Source organism: Necator americanus, chromosome X, assembly GCF_031761385.1.
Source record: "Necator americanus strain Aroian chromosome X, whole genome shotgun sequence".
Lineage (NCBI taxonomy): Eukaryota > Metazoa > Nematoda > Chromadorea > Rhabditida > Ancylostomatidae > Necator > Necator americanus.
Genome location: NC_087376.1, coordinates 26462557 through 26481311, shown reverse-complemented (window position 1 = coordinate 26481311; position 18755 = coordinate 26462557). Strand labels below are relative to the sequence as shown.

Here is an 18755-nt window from a genome sequence, read left to right as displayed (position 1 = left end):
ACATAGAAATAAGGAAACACGAACGGAGAGATGAGTTAGTGACAAAAAAAGTTTCGTCAAGAATGAAATTCTCACGAAAGAACAATAAGTGGAGAGTTACGAATAAATAGTGATAATTAATGAGTATACAGAAACAATAAAATTGAAAATCCAACGGTCACCTTACATTTTTCTATGTTTTTTTGTCCTAAAACAATGACAGACATTTTGACTTGACAAAAAAGAGTTTGAAGCTCCAAAATTTACGGTGGAAATGATTAAAGTATAGGAAACTGACTCTAAAACCAGCAAAACCCTTGTTGTATCCTTAAAAACTTTTATTGAGCAGCCATTAACCGTAAAACTCATTTTTAAGAGATATAACCCGAAATTATACGAAGAATTTACGTAGTACAAAGCAGTTGTAGGTGGAAAAAAGGAGTGAAACATACAAAAAATGTTTTTTGTATGAGTTACAACAAATTATTTCCATTTTTTTAAGCAATTCTTTCTTATAGATAGACATGTACAACTCTTCTTACATTTCAATTCTTATTTCTGAAAGTGAGACGCAACAGTTTCACGAGGGAAGTAAAGAGGAGGATTGCCTAACAAATTCTCATAGGGAACAAACGTATTGGGGGACTTAGTGAATCCGGTATACTTCTGCTCAGTAACCCAAATTCTTGTCTTTGTTTGGCCATCTTGAAGAACAAGTGTAGACTGGTAGTTGTTTCCGGTGAAAAGATGATTCTTCATTTCCTAAAAATGAGAGGATATGGTGGAATACGAGGAACAAGAGGGACTTCAATGAGAAATACTAACTATTCATACGAACTATGTTCAAAGTATACCCACTGTAGAAGTACCGAGTGTTTGCAACAACTCCGTTTTTGATTTTTCTCAAAAAAAGGTGCATCTCAATTTCAACGCCTTTGTTGCCCAACGCCGAGGGCTACGTGGCTTTGCAATTTCTGGCGCAGCTGGACAGATCAACGTTTCCATTTGTGACAAAAGGGGGGAGGGGAAGAATTGTTGTCTTCACGCAGACTATACATAGCGACAAAAAGACAACATCTTGAGGATGACAAGCTACGTGTTCCATCCTCCGCCAATGGGTTTAGGAAGCAAATGCTGTCCAAATAAGGTTTGGACTTCCATAAACGTAATATAATTTCTATACACTTCGATAAAAGATAATACCTCTGTCTAGCTTACATATCTAATGATATGAGTGAAGCAGTACGGAGCTGCCTACGACAGGCAGATCTACAAAATGAAGTGAGAGCTGTTGAAACACCACCACACAATCACAAGTTTCAGCTGATACGTGCTCGCGCGTATGACCGACTCTGCACAAATCCCAGAAATCCCAGCTGCGTGGTTTACCCATATAGGAGAAACAGTGATTGGATTGTAAGAGGACTGTTTTATCCTATCACGTGCAAATCGTGTGGTGACGATTGCATGGGGGACTGGACAACCACCAAGTATTCCGGAGAAGGAGCACCTGGATGGACTCGCAAAAACTAAACTTTCTACCCCGCACGGATCCTATCGTAGAATATGTCTTTGAATCTCCGAAGCAGAGGGTACGACTATAGGTTATGACTCTATCCTTCAAGTGTGAGATCATAGCACGCGGACCACCAGCGGCATTTTAGGCAACTGCAAAACGTCTATACGTGAAGAAAAAGTATGAGTGCATGGCAATTACAAACGAACTAGATCCATATAAAGATTTGTGTGGATTTTGATTTATGAGTCGGGCTGTTAAGCCCCCTATAAAAACTTTTGTGACTCATAGATGTGGTAAGCGGAGGTCTATTACGCTAAAAGATTTACTAAATGAGGTAAGCACTAGCCGATGAGTTGTTTTTTTTTTTTGAGCTTTCCTGTCGTTTGAGTTCTTTCTGTTGGATGATGAAGCGCTTGAGTGGATAAATCACTGATGGCTCTGATTTTCCAAGCTCTCCGAAATGTTGGCTGTTGATAAACAAAGTTCAACATCAACCACGGCTACAGCTAAAGCAGATCAATAAAAAAACCCTTCGTATCCAACATTCCAAGATCCAAAGATGGTGGAACATGAGGACCAAGTTCAAATTTTTTTCAAACATACCAACAAGAGTTTAGTGAGCAAACTAAGCAAATAGTTTGCTCACTTCAACTAGAATGAAATAACGAAGTTGATGATTTTAAGAATTCTTTTCCTTCTAATATACATCTTGATATATGAAATTTTTTTCTGCGAACTGTTGCCGTAAACCCTTTCAAACCGCATTGCAAATCGGATTTTTTTTCATTTCCGCTGCGCTCAGGAAGAGGTACATAACTGCAATCACCTCTTTTTTTTATGGATTCTTAATCATCATCAAGTTTTGCCTGCCTGTGTGGACAGGTTTGGTGTGGGTGAATACTATTCCAATTTGTTTGTTGTTTGCTTTTCTACATCTGACTGTAGTATTTATTTTCAAACTTCGATCACAAATCTTTTTTCCTTAGTTTAACTTTTTTCACATCGATTTAGGCAGGTGGAGACGACAGAGGAAAATAAACTGTTTGCAGACTCATATTCGGAGCAGACGACCACACATATACTTAACCGCACCGTTGTACGCAGCTTCTGCGAACCGCTGATCATTTTCAAAAAATCACCCAATCATTTTCCTAACAGGGAGGGTCACGTTAAACACTACGGAATATTCGCATGTACTCTACTTTCTCGCACATCTCAGTGCGGTGAGGAAATTTGTGATGGGAACGATGTGCTTCATGAGTGTGATCTGCTAAATGAAGATATACACCACCATTAAGTGGAACAACGGAAGAGATCCATAGGCCGACGATCACTGCAAAAAGATGAGCTGCAACATCATAGGCTTACTATGATCCCAGATCATAGTAAACCTGAAGGTCACCGCTGAGAAGAACTTTTTACACCACCAATATCTAACAGCCTCACAAGAAAGGGTATTTCCTATATTTCCAATTATAAGAAAACGGTTAACTAAATTTCAAGAAAACCAGCACTATCGAAAGAAAGGATACACTACATGACATTCAATGAATCAATAAATGAATAATTCAATAATAAATTTCAATAAATCTCACTTCTATACCATACCTTGAAATAAATATTATCGATTTCCGCTTGTGTCAATGGAGTCGACGGAATTTGCTGATTCGTTTCTTTGTAGTAGGAAGTGATCGTTTTTTCACCATGTTTCTCAACGTGGTAGTAAGCAGAGAGAAGACTTCCATGGAAAAATTGTTCTGTTTGCGCGAAGGTCCTAATCTGCTGAAATATCTAAACAGTTCAACAAAGCGATTTTTTCTAAATATTTAATTCAAAATTTAATATTCTCTTCTTCAATGAAATCATTCACTCTATTCAAAATTTATTTGTGCATAACTTACACTAATTCTTTTGTTGATATGTTTCGTAACAGCGGCTCTTCGTTGGTCATTGTTTATCAGATTGTCTGCGTAACGATCAGCAAGTAATTTTGCCTATAAAATACATGATAGAGCACCTCTCGTATGTTTTGAGGAACTAGAACTCTCACGAATACTCGGAAAAATTCTGGGAAAGTTTTCGCTTTATCCTTTCTGGTCCTTCACAACAAAGTAAACCCTGATCTCTTCGGGTGCGGGTAAAAAAACCTGTAGGTCACTATGTGTCCCACCGATCATGTTTTGTATGAGCAATTAGGGATGGAGTGAATCCTAAAGAGGTACCCTGAGGTTGTCGCTGCCTGAGTAGCTGTAGTGCTTTACTCACCAGAGGTCTTTTTAAAAACCACTAGGATGTAGTTCGTAGCTAGTAAATGTCTCGGAAATTCAGTCAATTTTCCTGAAATTTTCTAATAATGATTTGGTGAAATTTCTGCGGTTTCAATGAGATATTTCATGAATATAATTCAAAGCCATCAGATGCATTTTTTTTCTCATGGTTCTCTTGCTTCTGGTAGGGTTAGAAGCTTGAGATCATCGTATATCATAACATTTCTATTTAAAGTAACGGTAGAATGATCGATAATATTACTATTACTAAACTAATATTAAAATACTATTAATATATTATTGATCGACATCTTGTAGGTTGCAAAATTTTTTGTAGTCTGAGTGGTTCGTGTGTGGAACTTACGAGTGATGTTGTAGTTTTGAAACAGGTGAACAAATATGGAATCGAACACAGTGATGAAAATCTGGTCCTATAGATGGGAAATAGATATTAGAGACGTCCCCTATCTCTGACTTCTAGAAAGAAAAAGAGTTCATTTGGATAGATATCCAAGCTTGCGAAAGGTGACATCTTGACAGGATTCGCTCCAACACTCCTAATAGGCCAGCACACAACTTACAGGGTCATTTAGTATTAGCTGCATAGTTTTTGAAATGTCGCTCTACTGTACGTAGGCTCGAAATTTGTATTTGTACTCCTTATTGCTCTATTTCATTCAGTAATTTCGGCAGCTCTCCCTATTTATTCTCCTTTTCATGGTTCCATATAATTCTGTAGTCCTCTGCGTCTCCGCAGCCATGGACTGTGCCTCCATAAACGACTGGAGCGAGATTAGGTCGAGACAGCATTGGGTTGGTGTTTCCTCGAGGACAGCCACAGGATGGGTAATGTCTCGGAGGGATTTGCGGAAAAGTTCGCGCCGAGATTCTTTACCATTCTCCAATCTCATCCTTGCATGAGTTGATGCTTTTTAGCGCTCACTTCACTATTTGTCTATAGTACTGTAACAATTACCATCTAAACTCCAAAGACAAAAGAAACTACAGGTTTGTGTGCGGATCAGTTCTGTGTAGCATTTCGTTTAAAAAATGAGTAATTGAGCAAAATCTTCTTTTTCAAAACGCTTTGAGAGATTCTGTCTTTCGATCGACTTTGGGAATGTCACCTCTTTCCACCTGCCACATTTTTTTAATGATTTCACAAACCTTGACTTTGTTGGAGACATTGTTCTTGTTTATGGTCCTCATATCATCATCGGAGAGGCCAAAATGATCCTTGTAGAGTGTACTAACAGCGTTTTTTTTTTGCTCAGTGTTCAGATCAGCCCTGGCATCAATTTTCGCTTTCTCAAGCTCAAAAGCTTTTGTCTAAAGAAACAAAATAATTCAAATGCTTTTACAACAGCGAAAGTAAGTGGATTATCTACTAACCTCCTTCGCGAAATGCAGTTTAACTATTTCTACACAATCGGCGACACTTAACGGGTCAGCTGCCACGTTTTGTGATTCAGCAATTTTCATAGCTGCTTCTAGGTCTCCTGAAATGGATTTTACAACGCTCCACCCTTCGTACACGCTCCGGGACCCTCAGCAGTACATTCACTGACTTCACCCGAACAAGTTGTTGAAGAGATCTCAGTGATTATCGGCCGCTCGCTCTCCCGTTAACATCCCGTGCACAGGTGTGTACCTCGAAAGAACAACCACCGTTTCCCGCACCGTTTTTCAGGACGATTAAGGGGAATTGAGCGGGCCACACTCATGCTCATGTTCTATGCCCTGTGTATTCCATGCTCTAAATTGGCCCACAGAGACACAAATATCGTTAGTTCTCGTAAAGGGCCTTTACGAGAAAGGTCCGCTAAGGGCAGCGTGTCGCAAAATTGAAAATCCGCGAGGAAAGCGTAGAAATCCGGTTGTAGGTTGCGGAAAACGGAGTGGCTCCGCTCATCTTTTCCTAATCGTCGTAGGAAACGTCGTGGGAGAGGCGTTTTTTCCTACGAGGTACATTAGAACACGCTCTCATGCACACGCCCCGGCCCACTCAGTACCCTATTCGTTGGCGTGCACAAAGGTAGCGCGTTGCAACTTATTTACGAGTTAAGAACGCCGTTTTTTTTTACAACGATCAGGAGAGGTTGGTCGGAGCCACGCTGGTTTCCGAATCTGCAAATCGAACTCTACGGTCTCTTTGGGGTCCCCGTACTACGTACGTCTTTCGGGACCTTCCCTACCTGTGGAAGCTCCCTTGAGAACGGTTCGCATTCTAAACGCTAACGGTGGACTCATGTCCTCGAACATTTTCTTTTGATCGTCAGTCATGTTTGACATCTTCTGCATAACATCGTTACGAACTTCTGCTATTTCTTCCCTTGCAATCATTTGATACTTCTGTAGTTCGCCATTGATACGCTGTAATTAGATAACAAATCTTCATAATGGAAGTAAAGAGTAGGTGAGCTGTGAGCAACAAACGCAAAGACCACGTTATGAATGGGCTTTAGCAATGAACATGGATCCATTTAAATAGGACACATGTGTTTCTTCTAGACTAATATTGTTCAGATTATTATTTTTGAAAAAAAAGTTCTATGAGAAACCCACACATGCACACATGCCATCTATGAATATTAGCGAGGCACAGAACCTGAGAACTAATTTGCTTTTGCTACAAATCAGTGTACGAGTGTAAGTATCGTTGTTGCGTACCGCTGTAGCACAGATTATGAGTTAGTTACATATTGTTACTAACTACTAAACTGCACAGAGTAATTCATGGAGAAGTGCACACTTTTTCCCATAGAAACACTAAAAATATATTAATAATAAGCAATTACTACAAGAACCACGCAACGAGCAGATATTTTCAAAGCAGAAAAATCTCTTACTTTAAGATAGTCTGTCCTGGATATTTTATTGGTGTCGAATTCCTTAGTGACCTTCATGATCTCCTCTAGATCATTCTTCTTCTCTTCTGTTCTTTCACCTTTACTGCTTCTGGTCGTCCTAACCGATTCTCGATTCAGCTGATTGATTGCCCTTGGATCTACTTCAATCTGGTTATTGATTAGAAGATCCAGCGTTTCTCCGTTGGCAAAGCATATCTTCGATTGAGTTATGGACACCAATCTGAACACTTGCTCTGCATCCATGTATGTGACCGCTTGGATAATTCTGTTATTCTGATCGATCATTGTGTTAGTACCACGGTTGTTCTGTTCATTCGTGACAAACTTCTTGTATTCATCTTGCGCTCCTTTATCCTGAAAGTATTCGACTTTGTTACATCCCTCACAAAAAATTCACAATGTGTACAGATTTAATACTGTTTTTTAAAAGGTTTATTTTTTAATATTTCTAGGCAGTAAAAGCATTCAACATGTAGTTGCAGAGGGTTTTTTTTTTCTTCAAGAGAATACAAATTTGATGTGAAATTAAATTCGACCAATACAAAAAAAGCCCAGGATGATACTGATATAAAACATCATTCCAAGAATCATGCTATATGATAACGGGCTTATGCTGCCACATGTGTGTGTGTGTATGTGTGTATGTATGTGTGTATGTATGTGTGTATGTGTGTGTGTTCGCAAAAGGGGGCGCGACGGGTCCAGTGGTGTGGAATTGGTGTACCTTGGTGCAATAAGTTCATGTGGATGTTGCAAAAGGTAAATGAGATGTTGCAACCGTTTCATATCCGTGCCCACTGGCCGTGTTGGGTTCTACCTCTACGACATCTCCTCGCGTCTATTTTGCACCTTTCCCTCAGGATGATGACATCACTTCTTCAGGAAGTGGAAACACCCTTACATACGGCAGCTTAAATAGTAGCAAACTGTTTACATGATCTGACGTGGAACGTTATCTTTATCAGTACGATGATGTCGTCCATGTCATTTCATGTTAAAACATCGTTCTCTGATAGCAGTTGGGGAGAAAACAAGAGGAAAACCCATACTTCAAGTAATGCTTTCAAACTGTAGGTCTACATTATATTGGGATCGAAGAAGTGGTTGAAGCTGAAGTTCGAATGTTCTCCAAGTGTAGAACGGACGTGATTAGAAGGTAAACTATGGGACCTTTCGCCTTTATTTATAATAAAAAAGAGGATAAGAGGAACAGGAACGTTTTTAGAACAACACAAATCTAATTTCAGAGAATAATAATTTTAATATTAATTTTGATTGATCAGTGAAGTGGAGCGAAGCGAACACCACAGAAAGTCCAAAGTCCTGCTTTAGCCGGACGCTCAGATTGGTTGAAAATAAAGTAACAGGATGTATTACGCATTTCAAAATCCGTACAAATTAACATTTTTGCTTTGCTTCCTCAAGACAGTGATGTGTATATCTGCGCGAGTAATCATTTAGTATTATCCATGCGTTCCGTTCGCAGACTCATCCAATTCCTAAATTTACCTAGGCAGACTACCGTTAAGATAGTTATTTACGAAATCCCACTCCATTCATCAAGAACAATACCGTCCTCTATGCACCAAAAGTAGAAATTCTACAAATTGTTAGTGTATGTAAAGACGAAGTGCTCCCTCCAAATAATCATCTCGCTTAAAATGAATACAGAATGTGTCAGATGATAACATTGTCCTATACTTAGAAAAATACTGAAGACTCAGAAAAAGACTCGCCTTCATTTTATCACCCTTCTGCTTGAGGTATTCGTTCTGCTTTGCAAGCGCATCACTGGTAAGATTAGCAATCTTTTCCTTATTACTGGCGATTTTGTTCCTCAATTCTTCAATCCTCTGCCTGTTTCCTGATTCAGAACTGTTTAGTTCCTCCAATTCTCTTTCCATACTTTCGTTCTCGCTTCGAATGTTGCTCATTTTATCCTGTATTTCCTTTATTGGTGCCAACGCTTCTTTTACGTCTCCTTCGGCCCAATTCCTTTGGTTTTCCATAAACTTTTCTAACGCTACTTGAGCTTCTTTCGTCCAAGTTTCTATATTCTTATTGTTTGCCTTTATTTTCTTCTCCAACGTGTCCGTTATGACACGATCCTCATTTCCAAAATCCCTCATTTCCCTCAACTTTTGTTCAAGTTCCTTGTTGCTTTCTTGAGCCTTCTTGACACTGTTTTCTTTTTCTATCCTTTTTGCTTGGTTTTCTGTCTGAATCTCCACCTTTACCTTCTCTAATATAGCTTTCGCCGATTTTGGAGACATATAACATGAATACATGTTCTGAGCAGCAACCATGAGGTTAACGACGTCCATAGCAGAGATTTCTGCTCGCTGATTAACCAGTTTGTACCCGAACTGGTATACTAATGCAGCGAAGTTCACAGCAGTACTTGCGGCCATTCCGCGGAGAATACCAGTAATAATAACTGATTCCAAGAAGGTAAGCTGACGATTCTGTAAAGCGACAGTTCTTAAATACTTAGGAATTGCTCTGGCGACGGCAAGAGTAGCTATGGTCGTTGCGAAATGAAAGAGGTCAGTAGCATAATGCTCTCCGTGAGTGCCTTTGTCGTAAATGTTGAATGTTTGCCTAAAATTGAGTAAGCAGATAAATACAACTTAATTAACAATAAATAACCTATATGAAGCTAATAAATCCGAATAAACATACCGCACTAATGAGTAGCCAAGAGTGGTGTAAGATAGTGCAGAAAGTCCTGTCGCCACCCATCCAGCAGGCGTCCAGAATAACGTAATTGCGACGACGGGAGTGACATACATATTAACTGTGTCCAATTTCTCCACTACTCTCCCAGTAAGTGTACATGAAGGAGGTTCACCGAAACGGACTTCACCGCTAGTGTATGTTTTCCCTTTCTTATCTCTCATTTCTTGTGATCTTAAAAATCCACCAGTCGGATAACACATCATACATCGGGGTGCCTTGTTATTTTTGATGTAATCTTCAAAGTCATCGTATGTTCGAAGAGCACAATCAAGAAATTTCCAACTACCTTCCTTGTCTCGAACTCGAAAAACTGAAAGAAACCTGTTGAAGATTAAACCTTAGATAAGGATGTTCACCTATTACCATTTTTTCAACTCCACCAATTTCTCCAAGGCATGAGCCCAACAAAATCCTCGCAAAGCTATCCCCATGATTAGTATTTGTCTCTTGAGCTACTTCTCACAGAAAAGCCGAACAAAAAAAACTTGAAAAAGTGGAAATTTTCTAGCAAAGTAAGTTAATTGCATGTATTCGATAGTTTATGGATAATTATAAGTGCATATATAGAAATTCACTTGAACAGCAAATCTCATTACTCGCTACAGCAGCCGCTGTTCTACACTACTGCAAAATCCGCAACTAAAATACAAATCATCTTTTCTCTCAAGTAGAAATATTCCAATTTCAAGTAAGAATAAACTGCGAACCATATATTTGTGAAGTTGTGGGTTCTTCCTTTCCAATCATTTCCTCGAGAAGAACGTAGATAGTTATTACCTGCAAACCGAAGTATTGCGTTTTGAAATTAAAAAAAAACCCAGAAAGAGTGCTTTGGGCATCCATCTACAACAAATATAAGTGTTGTCATTACAATTCACTCAAAAAGCACGTAATTATAATACGATCACCTTCAGTTCTGATATCAGTTGTAATACTAAAAGCAGCATACCACTAATCTGATCTGGAAAAACTAGAGATGAGGTTGTAGGTTGTGGGATCTGAGGTTGTTCCGCTCATCTCTCCCTAATCGTTATGAACAGCGGCGTGGAAAGCGCTTTATTTCCTACGAGATACGTTAGAACGATCCCTCATGTACACATTCCTGTCCCCTCAGCAGCCCATTCGTTGATTTCGCTAGAATAGGCTGGTGAGAAGACATCACTGATTTTCGACCTCTCGTAAGTTGATGCGGCGCGCGCACAAAGATGGCACGTTGCAACCGAAATCGTCGTAGAAAATGGCGTCTTCCGCGTCTTCCACACCGTTTTTTACGGCGATTAGAGAGAGATGAGCGGAACCACTCCGGATAATCTACAGCCGTCTACAACCCTACCTCTAACTTTTCTCCTGGATTTCCCCACGTCAGATTCGTGGTACGCTGCCTTTAAGGAGCATTCATAAACCGTATGAAATGAGAAGAGATATGGGAATTCTGATTGCATTGCAACACCCGCCACATCTTCATTGGTGATCTATTGATTTTCATCCTGTTGCCTAATATAAATAAAAAAAACTGACAAAATTCTTTAAAAGGGAAATAATTTTCTGACGAAGAGAAGGCTTGAATTCTTAGACTTGCTAATTAATGGGGGACTGCATCTCTATGTCCGAATATTTCTCTAGTATACTTTATAACAGTATAGAATCTAAGCACTTCTAATGAAAGCACATACCTGAACGTCAACAGTCTTTGCGCCCGCAATTTCCTCCATTTTCAAGCGGGCATTCCTCGCAAATTTGCGCTCTTGATCCCCAAACACTTTCAAAAGATTGTTGTACTTCAGAGCTCGTTCCGCGTACTCAGACTAGAACTGCCGAACGTAATAATAATGTTATTCTCTGTGATTTCCCTAGTTTTTTTTAGAACCTTAGCACACTTGACATATATATTTGAAGCAATACCCAAATAACAATATCCTTACTGTCATTCCAAAGACGTAGGTCACGATTTGTTGTTCAAGTCGAGCAAAATCTTCCGGACTATATCTCTGGTAGTCAACCGTGGTGTTCTCGCACAAATTTTTCAGCTGATTCCACGAACTTTCCATCCACTTTTTTGTGCTTGCATATTCCCATTCTTTGTCGTACTTGATCTTATCTACGTTGAATTGGTTAGTACCCATCTACAATTGATTTATATGAGAAATGAGGGTGTTGGAACAAGGGGTGACGATACGCACGTGCTTAGCAGTCCGAAGGCGTTAGGAACAACGTAGAAGTACTCAAACTTAGACATGATTGCCATTCGGATATTGTGTGTGTAGTAACAACTACGATACCGCTGGGGTCTGTCACAGAATAAGTCGCGTAAGGAGAGAGTATGAGGAGAATACATCGGTAAGAGGTTTGGCTGTGGATGCACGATTGATAGTTCGAAACTTCCCTCGTGCCATCCAAGTTTTTACTTTTCTTTGAGGTCAATAAATCCGCGCCAGACTTGTCTGGGAGGATAAAAACACTGACTTGACACATCAGCTATCCCCCGCAAGTCATTGCTAGGCTCTTCATTTCCCTAGAACGACTCTGATTCCGTGTCAAACCCGTGCTGTATCCCCATAAATATTAATCAACGCCACGCCATTTATCCTTCATACTTTTTAGGGGAGAAATAGACAAAACGTATTCATGCAGGAGGCTCATCTCTCGATAACGAGCAAAAACTCAGCAAAGTGGATTTTAGAAGTGATTTATGAAAAAAAAAACAATCGCAGTCAAAAATTGTTATATTTATATAGATATTCAAATATTTGCTATAGTACTATCCGTTTAAAACAACAATTTTGCTATTTTCTAAACATCAACCTTGATGCAACTTTTTATGGAGTGACTAATACAGCCTTGTACAAATTTATATGATGGAATTACAACGTATGTGCTACAGCAGTGCTTCACAGTGTTCTTCTACGAAAAGGAAGGGGAGAAAGAGATGGCATTAGGTTGTCCCATCAGTCTTTTTTTCCATTTTTTTGACAAGGTGCCGAAGGCACGGCACACACACACACCTACTTGTTATCTTAAAAGAACGTTTCAGTCAACACTGTAATCGTCAAAATACTGAACGACCATCGTCCACTGGTCGGGTGGATTGTTGGTTCTCATGGCTCTGGCGTAGGTTTAAAAGTCAGAGAACCCAAGGATCCCTGAACTATTTTTTGAAAAAATTCTTTGAAAAAAAATATTCAAATGTCCTGAATAAGCGGTCAGAGGGAACAGCCCCAAGTCTATTGTTTAACGTTATGTTTTTTCACTATCAAGCGACTAAACACGAGTTTGGACGACCGTAATCGTGGAGGAGTACAACTCTGGTAAGTTTTGAGGCTTTTCCTTGAATCCTTCGATATTATCCTGTTTTTATTATACTGTATTATTATACCCCTCCACAATGGGTTACCACCTCATAGTGGCGTGGAGGTGACTCAGGGCGTCGAACTGCGATGCACAGCGGAGGTTCGTCCTTTGGCAGAGTCTCCCAACTCCTAGGAAGGAGTTCGACACATCTGAGATTCCTACTTCTCGAAATCGGAAGCCTGCCTAAGAGTAAATCACTGCTAAGATTTACCACCGTCTTGAAAAAATGTCGCAACGTGGCTCTCTGATCCATATAGGTTCGGCGATGATCTTTGGTGAAAGCTAAGCTCGCCGTGGCAGCGCTGCTTAGTTTCGGGAAAAGTCTTTTTGCCACTCCAGCATATTCACTGACTCAGTACACTGTTCATTGGGGCTTGCCGTCTCAGACGTCGGACGGTATGGCAACCGGTGAGGGGCGATCAAATCTCAGGTTGCTCAGGACGTCTTTGATTCTGGACCAATGCGACACACGCACGACTTGCCATGGAGACTGTCTCAGACTGTGAACTTACAACGTGAGAACAGTGTCCACAGACGTTGACCTGCGTGCCCTTCTCAGAGCTACAGAGCGTATGAAATCTCAAGTGATTGCTCTACAGGAGACCAAGTGCAGAAGAAGCGACATACGACAAATGCGTGATGGTAAACTTGTCATTCGTGGAGAGAAGGTTCCGTCCCGAGTAGGCGGTGTTGGTTTTGCTGTGCACCCATCTGTCGTCCATCTTGTCGATTCTCACGAGATCCTGTCACTTCGCCTGGTCATTCTTCCCCTCCGCCTTCTGTGCCAAAAACCCATCTGTATCATCAACTGCTACTGACCAACATCAGCATCTGATGGATCCGAAATGGACGTGTTTCACGAGAAGCTGGAGGAAGCGATCCGCAACGAGAAGTCCTTGTACAAATTTATTGTCGGAAACTTAAACGCAACACAAAACTAGGAAAGGCTACAGAAGAGGAGTACAGGACCGGAAGATTTGGACTAGAGGACCGGAATGAAAATGGCAATCGTCTCTCCGAGCCGTTGTCCGCCGCTCGCCTCTTTCATGGGAACTCTCTTTTCATGAAGAAAGATCATCATCAGTGGGCATGGGAATCACCCAATAGCGTGACTTACGCGGAGATCGACCTAATACTCACCAACCGGAGGTGGTGTCTACTCGACGTCTCGGTAATAGTACCATCCTTTTGTGGTGGTTCTGATCGCCGTCTGCTTCGTGCAAAAATAGGACTTAGCCACACGATGGAAAACAATATCTGCTATCGGGAACGAAAGAGAAAAGAAGTCGTCCACGACGATTGCTTACCGAGGACTCCTTGTCTTGAGGTGACTGGCTTATCGAGGAGGACCCAAACGTAGACTACGAGATGCTGCTCAGAGGACTGCGAGCCTGTGCTGAGCGTGCCTCGAAGTCGCGCACGACAAATTTTGATCGAATTTCGAAGACCACTAAAGAATTGTTGAAAAAATAAGGACTTTGAGGCTTGATCCGAATGCATCGCACATTCTGCTGTTAGTAGCAAACACTAGAAGCAGAAAAGCGTTGCAGAAATACGGGTAGAAGAAGATTCTAGAAGCAGCACAAAGAAGAACAAGTCTAAAGAAGTCCCGCAGGGATCTCCGCGAATATAATATTCCACTAGCAGCTTTGTTGAGCGAAGACAGTACTCGCACGTCTTCTCCTCGTGAGATGAAAATCATTACGGGAAGGTTCTACTCGAGTCTTTTCCGTTCATCAACTCCTGTGTCAAGCCCGATCATCCCCACCGGTGATCCTCCACCACGGATTCTCCCTTCGGAAGTACGAGTCGCTATCAAGAGCATGAGGCCTGGCACAGCCCCCGGACCTGATTTTATATCAGCAGACTTTCTTCGGGCTGGTGGCCATCCACTTCACGTAATCTTAGCAGCGCCTTTAGAAAGAAAGGATTCCAGACCAGTGGAAGACCTCACAAACCGTTCCTATCCATAAGAAAGGTGACCGAAAAGATCTTCGCAACTACCGTCCGATATGATTGCTTGCTGAGCGTGTTATACAAAGTATTTACCAAGATCATCCTTACGCGCTGGATGAAGCCCAGCCTCGAGAACAAGCTGGATTCCGTCAAGGGTTCAGCTGCTTGGACCACATCCAGACCTTATCGAGGGTCATAGATGTTTGCCGGGAATACCGCCTGCCCCTTGTTCTAACATTAGTCGATTATGGGAAAGCCTTAAACAGCGCAAAACGATTGCAATACTGTCAGCGCAGGTCGATGAAGGTTTGGACGCGTCGTATGTTAGGACATTAGACAATTGCTACGATGCACCACTAAGATACAACTTATCCACCGCCCCCTCACCATACCTATTGGAAAAAGGGAACAAAAAGGCGATACTTTATCGCCGAAGCTGTTCACTGCTGCATTGCAGTGGATAATGAAATCACTTTCCTGGAAAGAAAAGGGCGTACGTGTTGATGGAAGCCTTCTCTCGAACCTTCGTTTCGCAGACGACATCGTTCTCTTTTCGAGCAGTACCAATGAAGCAGAAACGATGCTCAACGAATTGAAGGAAGCAGGGAAGAGAATAGAACAGCGAATAAACAGAACGAAGACACAGTTCATGAAGAAGGCCTACTGCGAGGCCGGAGAAGTACAACTTGAAGGCTCCCAACTCGTGGAAACTTCGACTCTTAAGTGTACCTCGGACGTTCCATGAACATGGAAAACGACTTGAAGGAAGAACCGAATAGAAGAATGGGCAGCATGGGTTATTTCTATAGAAGACGTCAACTGACGGACCAAGATCTTCGTACCCATCTGTTCAACTCGATAGTTCTTACAGCGCTCTGTTACGCAGCGGAGACGTGAGCAAACACCGCGCTGCCACGTCTAGGAAGCTACTTACTACCCACTGAGCCCTTGAGAGATGTCTTCTCAAGTTTAACCAGCGCACACACCACCTAACCGATCTTCGCAGCTCCGACTTAAGAGGAATGTCCCGTCTTCGCGACCCAGCGGAATATGTATCGAAAGCAAAACATAGATGGGCCGGTCACATCATGAGAAGAATCGACGATAGATGGACTAAAAGAACGCTGGAGTGGGTTCCAAGTGATGCTACACGCCCTCGAAGGAGACCGCCGACGAGATAGAGTGATGTGTTCGCTGCACGGATGGACCAGCTGACAGCTCAGCTGGACACGGCTCAAGGACCTCGTCAACGTCATTCACGAAACTCTAGAGCATCTTGGATGCTCTCAAATTTTGTGAATGATGTTTCGTCTTTCAAGTTTCGTGAATGACGAGTGGAAGAGATGCTGGGGAACGCACGTCCAGTGAATACGGGCCATCTAAGTGTCTAAGTATTTCAAGAAAATAGAGCGAATCTAAGTTCTCAATGATTACAAAAAAAAAGCTAGATTAGAGCTCTGAAGCGACGCGGATCGTGCGGCGACGAGAATGCAGAAATGTTTGGACGGAATCCAAGTGTTGTCTACGTCTTGTTCGCGGTAATATGAATTGCAGTAGTTTTCGGGCATCCCAAAAGTTCTGACAGAGATAAGCAAGCAGGAATACGAGCAACTTCAAATTTTGTCAACGACTAACGGATAATCCGCAGGAAAGAAAAGGATGATTTTTCAACCATAAGAGTTCGATGAACCTTGCCGAGGAAGAAACTTTAATTGATCTTTACCTAACGTAATTCCATCTCAATAACGAGGCTCCAATAGCAGAAAATGTGGACTGGTGTATTTAAAAGCTTCTTTCCCAGCAGTGAAAAGAAATTAAGTTTTTCTGAGAAGGTCAGTTTAACTTTTCAGGGTGTGCATAAATAACCGATGTATTCTCAAAAAGAGCGTTTAAGGTGGGCTTCTAATGACCGACGGAGGTTTCCTCGTACATGAAGAAAATACATATCGATGCAGAAGTAATTGTTCATCAAAATGTTGAATTATTGTTTGCTATCATTCTCCCAAAAACGTTTGCTTAGTTTGTATCCATAACAACACAACTGTGGAATTCAATTTTTTTTTGTCATCTCACGGTCTTCCACTTCACTTTCTTATATTCACTGCGTATTCAAAAATGCTGACCACACTTGGATTTGAATGGAATGATGAAGATCTTTGATTTCACCGCTTTCCTAATGACGAATACAATACTCTGCATGAACATTGAAAAACCGACGGTGAGTGACGGTGCGGCACCGTCGGCCACCGTCGCTTGCTCATAACTGCTCATAAAATGGAAACTTCAGGACAACTTATATATCTTTAGATTCCTCTCTTTGAGATCTACACAAAAACCGATATATTGTTGAGAAAGGAGCAAAATGACGCCAAATATGCGCCAAAAAGCAATAATTGGAACCTAACATAGCCTAAAGTTATGGTTGAAAAGTGTTCAGAGACTCAAACTTTCACATTTGGTCAGAGCATTATAACAAGAAGCTGTTGTAGACAAGTACTTGAAATTGTTGATTTGTTGTTTTTTAGTCATTTGTGCGTCATTTTTAGTCATTTTAATTGTTGTACAAAATAGCGGTTCGTCCTTACTTTGAACGTTTGTTGCAAGGAAAGAAGTTGTCAAAACAGCCTATAAAATCGCGGTAGCGCACAGTTATTCCTGAGTTTTGTGAGATTTGTATTGCATATAGGCAGGCGAACCCCGCTCGTACACTAGAGTATCGCAAAGTTTGGAAATCCCACTTTTCGTCTTTTTCCTTTCATTTAATCTCTACTTTGCACCTCCGTTAATCACCAGAACAGAGTTCAAATCAAAAGAACCTAATCAGAACTCTTAAAACAGATAATGTACATTAGCTTGTAAGGTTTGTTTTCCTCTGCATAGATTTTCTCGCTCTATTATAACACCTTTTCATAACATTCCATAAAAAGGAAGAGTATGAATCTTGCTATTAAATTTTATGCAACTAATTCAATGAAAAATATTCAAGAACTACTAGCATTACAGAAACCAAAGCAAATAGTAACTCACTAGTAGAGAAATCATGAATTTCATGTGCGTATATTTGCTTACTCTCTTTTACTTGCTAGCCTTATCTTTGAGGATCAAATGGTTAGGACCGTACTGTGTCGGAAAAAGACTATGAACTCGCTTAGAACAGACCGAGGATCTTCATTTCTACTAATGCGGAAGACACATATGAGCAAATTTTACCCATGGATAATTCCCTCCATATTTGCTGGAATCTCTCTTCCATAAGCAAGAGATCTTTTCTGACTAATCGGAACCCTAACAAATATTGCTACCTCTAGTAATCACGGCATTAAACAATCTTTGTGACTTATCTCGTTGTGTTAGCAGAGGAATTCAGAGTTTTCTTCTAAAAACACATCAACTGTTTGCCCACACATCTAAGGTCTAGATTCTAGCAAGAATTTTCTTCCTGGCAGCTCTTCTACAAATTCCTTGTAATCAACCAGAACGAATAGCATTTATAGAACAAATGTTTGGCGGCTTTCAGAAGGACTTCTTTTTTTCTCCATTTTACTATTTCTTTCTCCTTCTCTTCGCTTGTACAGATCGAGTTTAGGTGATAGCGTAACCACCTGTTCAATTATCTAAAGGGTTTTATGAGGAATTGAAAAGAACCCTAGGATCAGCAAGATTTTCAGTAACTACTAACCACATAAGAAGCATGAGAGCAGTGGATACCAACGCATTCTATGACTCACTACCAGCAATCACTCATGAATTTCACGTGCATGCTCTGTGATTTTTCCGTTGTTAATATTCTTCTTTCAGTATTTATAACAAGCGAAAATAGAACCATCATAATTTCTTAACTTGCGTTAGTAAAGCAAACTACATAGATAAAAACCATCTTTTCCGTGTTATCTCTCAAATTCCAAAGCGTCGTTTATCTTGAGCACTGGTTAATTTTCAAAGAAGCGTCGTGATAACAGTTGCAGAGAAAAATCGTAAAAGCGAAAACTACGATGCGCTCCGAGTGGATGAGGTTAAAGACAAATTCCAATAAATAAAAAAGAACATATTTATTGGAAATATAAAATTAATGTTTTT

At 40.7% G+C, this 18755-nt stretch overlaps 3 protein-coding genes across 3 annotated transcripts; 2 read left to right on the top strand and 1 right to left on the bottom strand.

Annotated features, from left to right (window-relative positions):
• Positions 1 to 531: 531 nt before the first annotated feature.
• RB195_025592 (uncharacterized protein) lies at positions 532 to 11497 on the bottom strand (the record flags this gene model as incomplete). Its single annotated transcript, XM_013447773.2, has 12 exons — positions 532 to 741; positions 3107 to 3280; positions 3400 to 3492; positions 4933 to 5094; positions 5158 to 5264; positions 5961 to 6138; positions 6615 to 6989; positions 8372 to 9236; positions 9318 to 9684; positions 10082 to 10151; positions 11048 to 11179; positions 11297 to 11497. 12 exons carry the CDS (start codon positions 11495 to 11497, stop codon positions 532 to 534), a joined length of 2934 nt encoding a protein of 977 aa, XP_013303227.2.
• A 1797-nt stretch (positions 11498 to 13294) lies between these two features.
• RB195_025591 (uncharacterized protein) lies at positions 13295 to 13540 on the top strand (the record flags this gene model as incomplete). The annotated part of the gene is made up of 1 exon (XM_064213807.1): positions 13295 to 13540. One exon carries the CDS (start codon positions 13295 to 13297, stop codon positions 13538 to 13540), a length of 246 nt encoding a protein of 81 aa, XP_064069688.1.
• Positions 13541 to 14413: 873 nt separating this feature from the next.
• On the top strand, positions 14414 to 14695 carry RB195_025590 (uncharacterized protein; the record flags this gene model as incomplete). Its single annotated transcript, XM_064213806.1, has 1 exon — positions 14414 to 14695. The coding sequence occupies one exon, from the start codon at positions 14414 to 14416 to the stop codon at positions 14693 to 14695; it is 282 nt and encodes a 93-aa protein (XP_064069687.1).
• Between the last annotated feature and the right edge of the window lie 4060 nt (positions 14696 to 18755).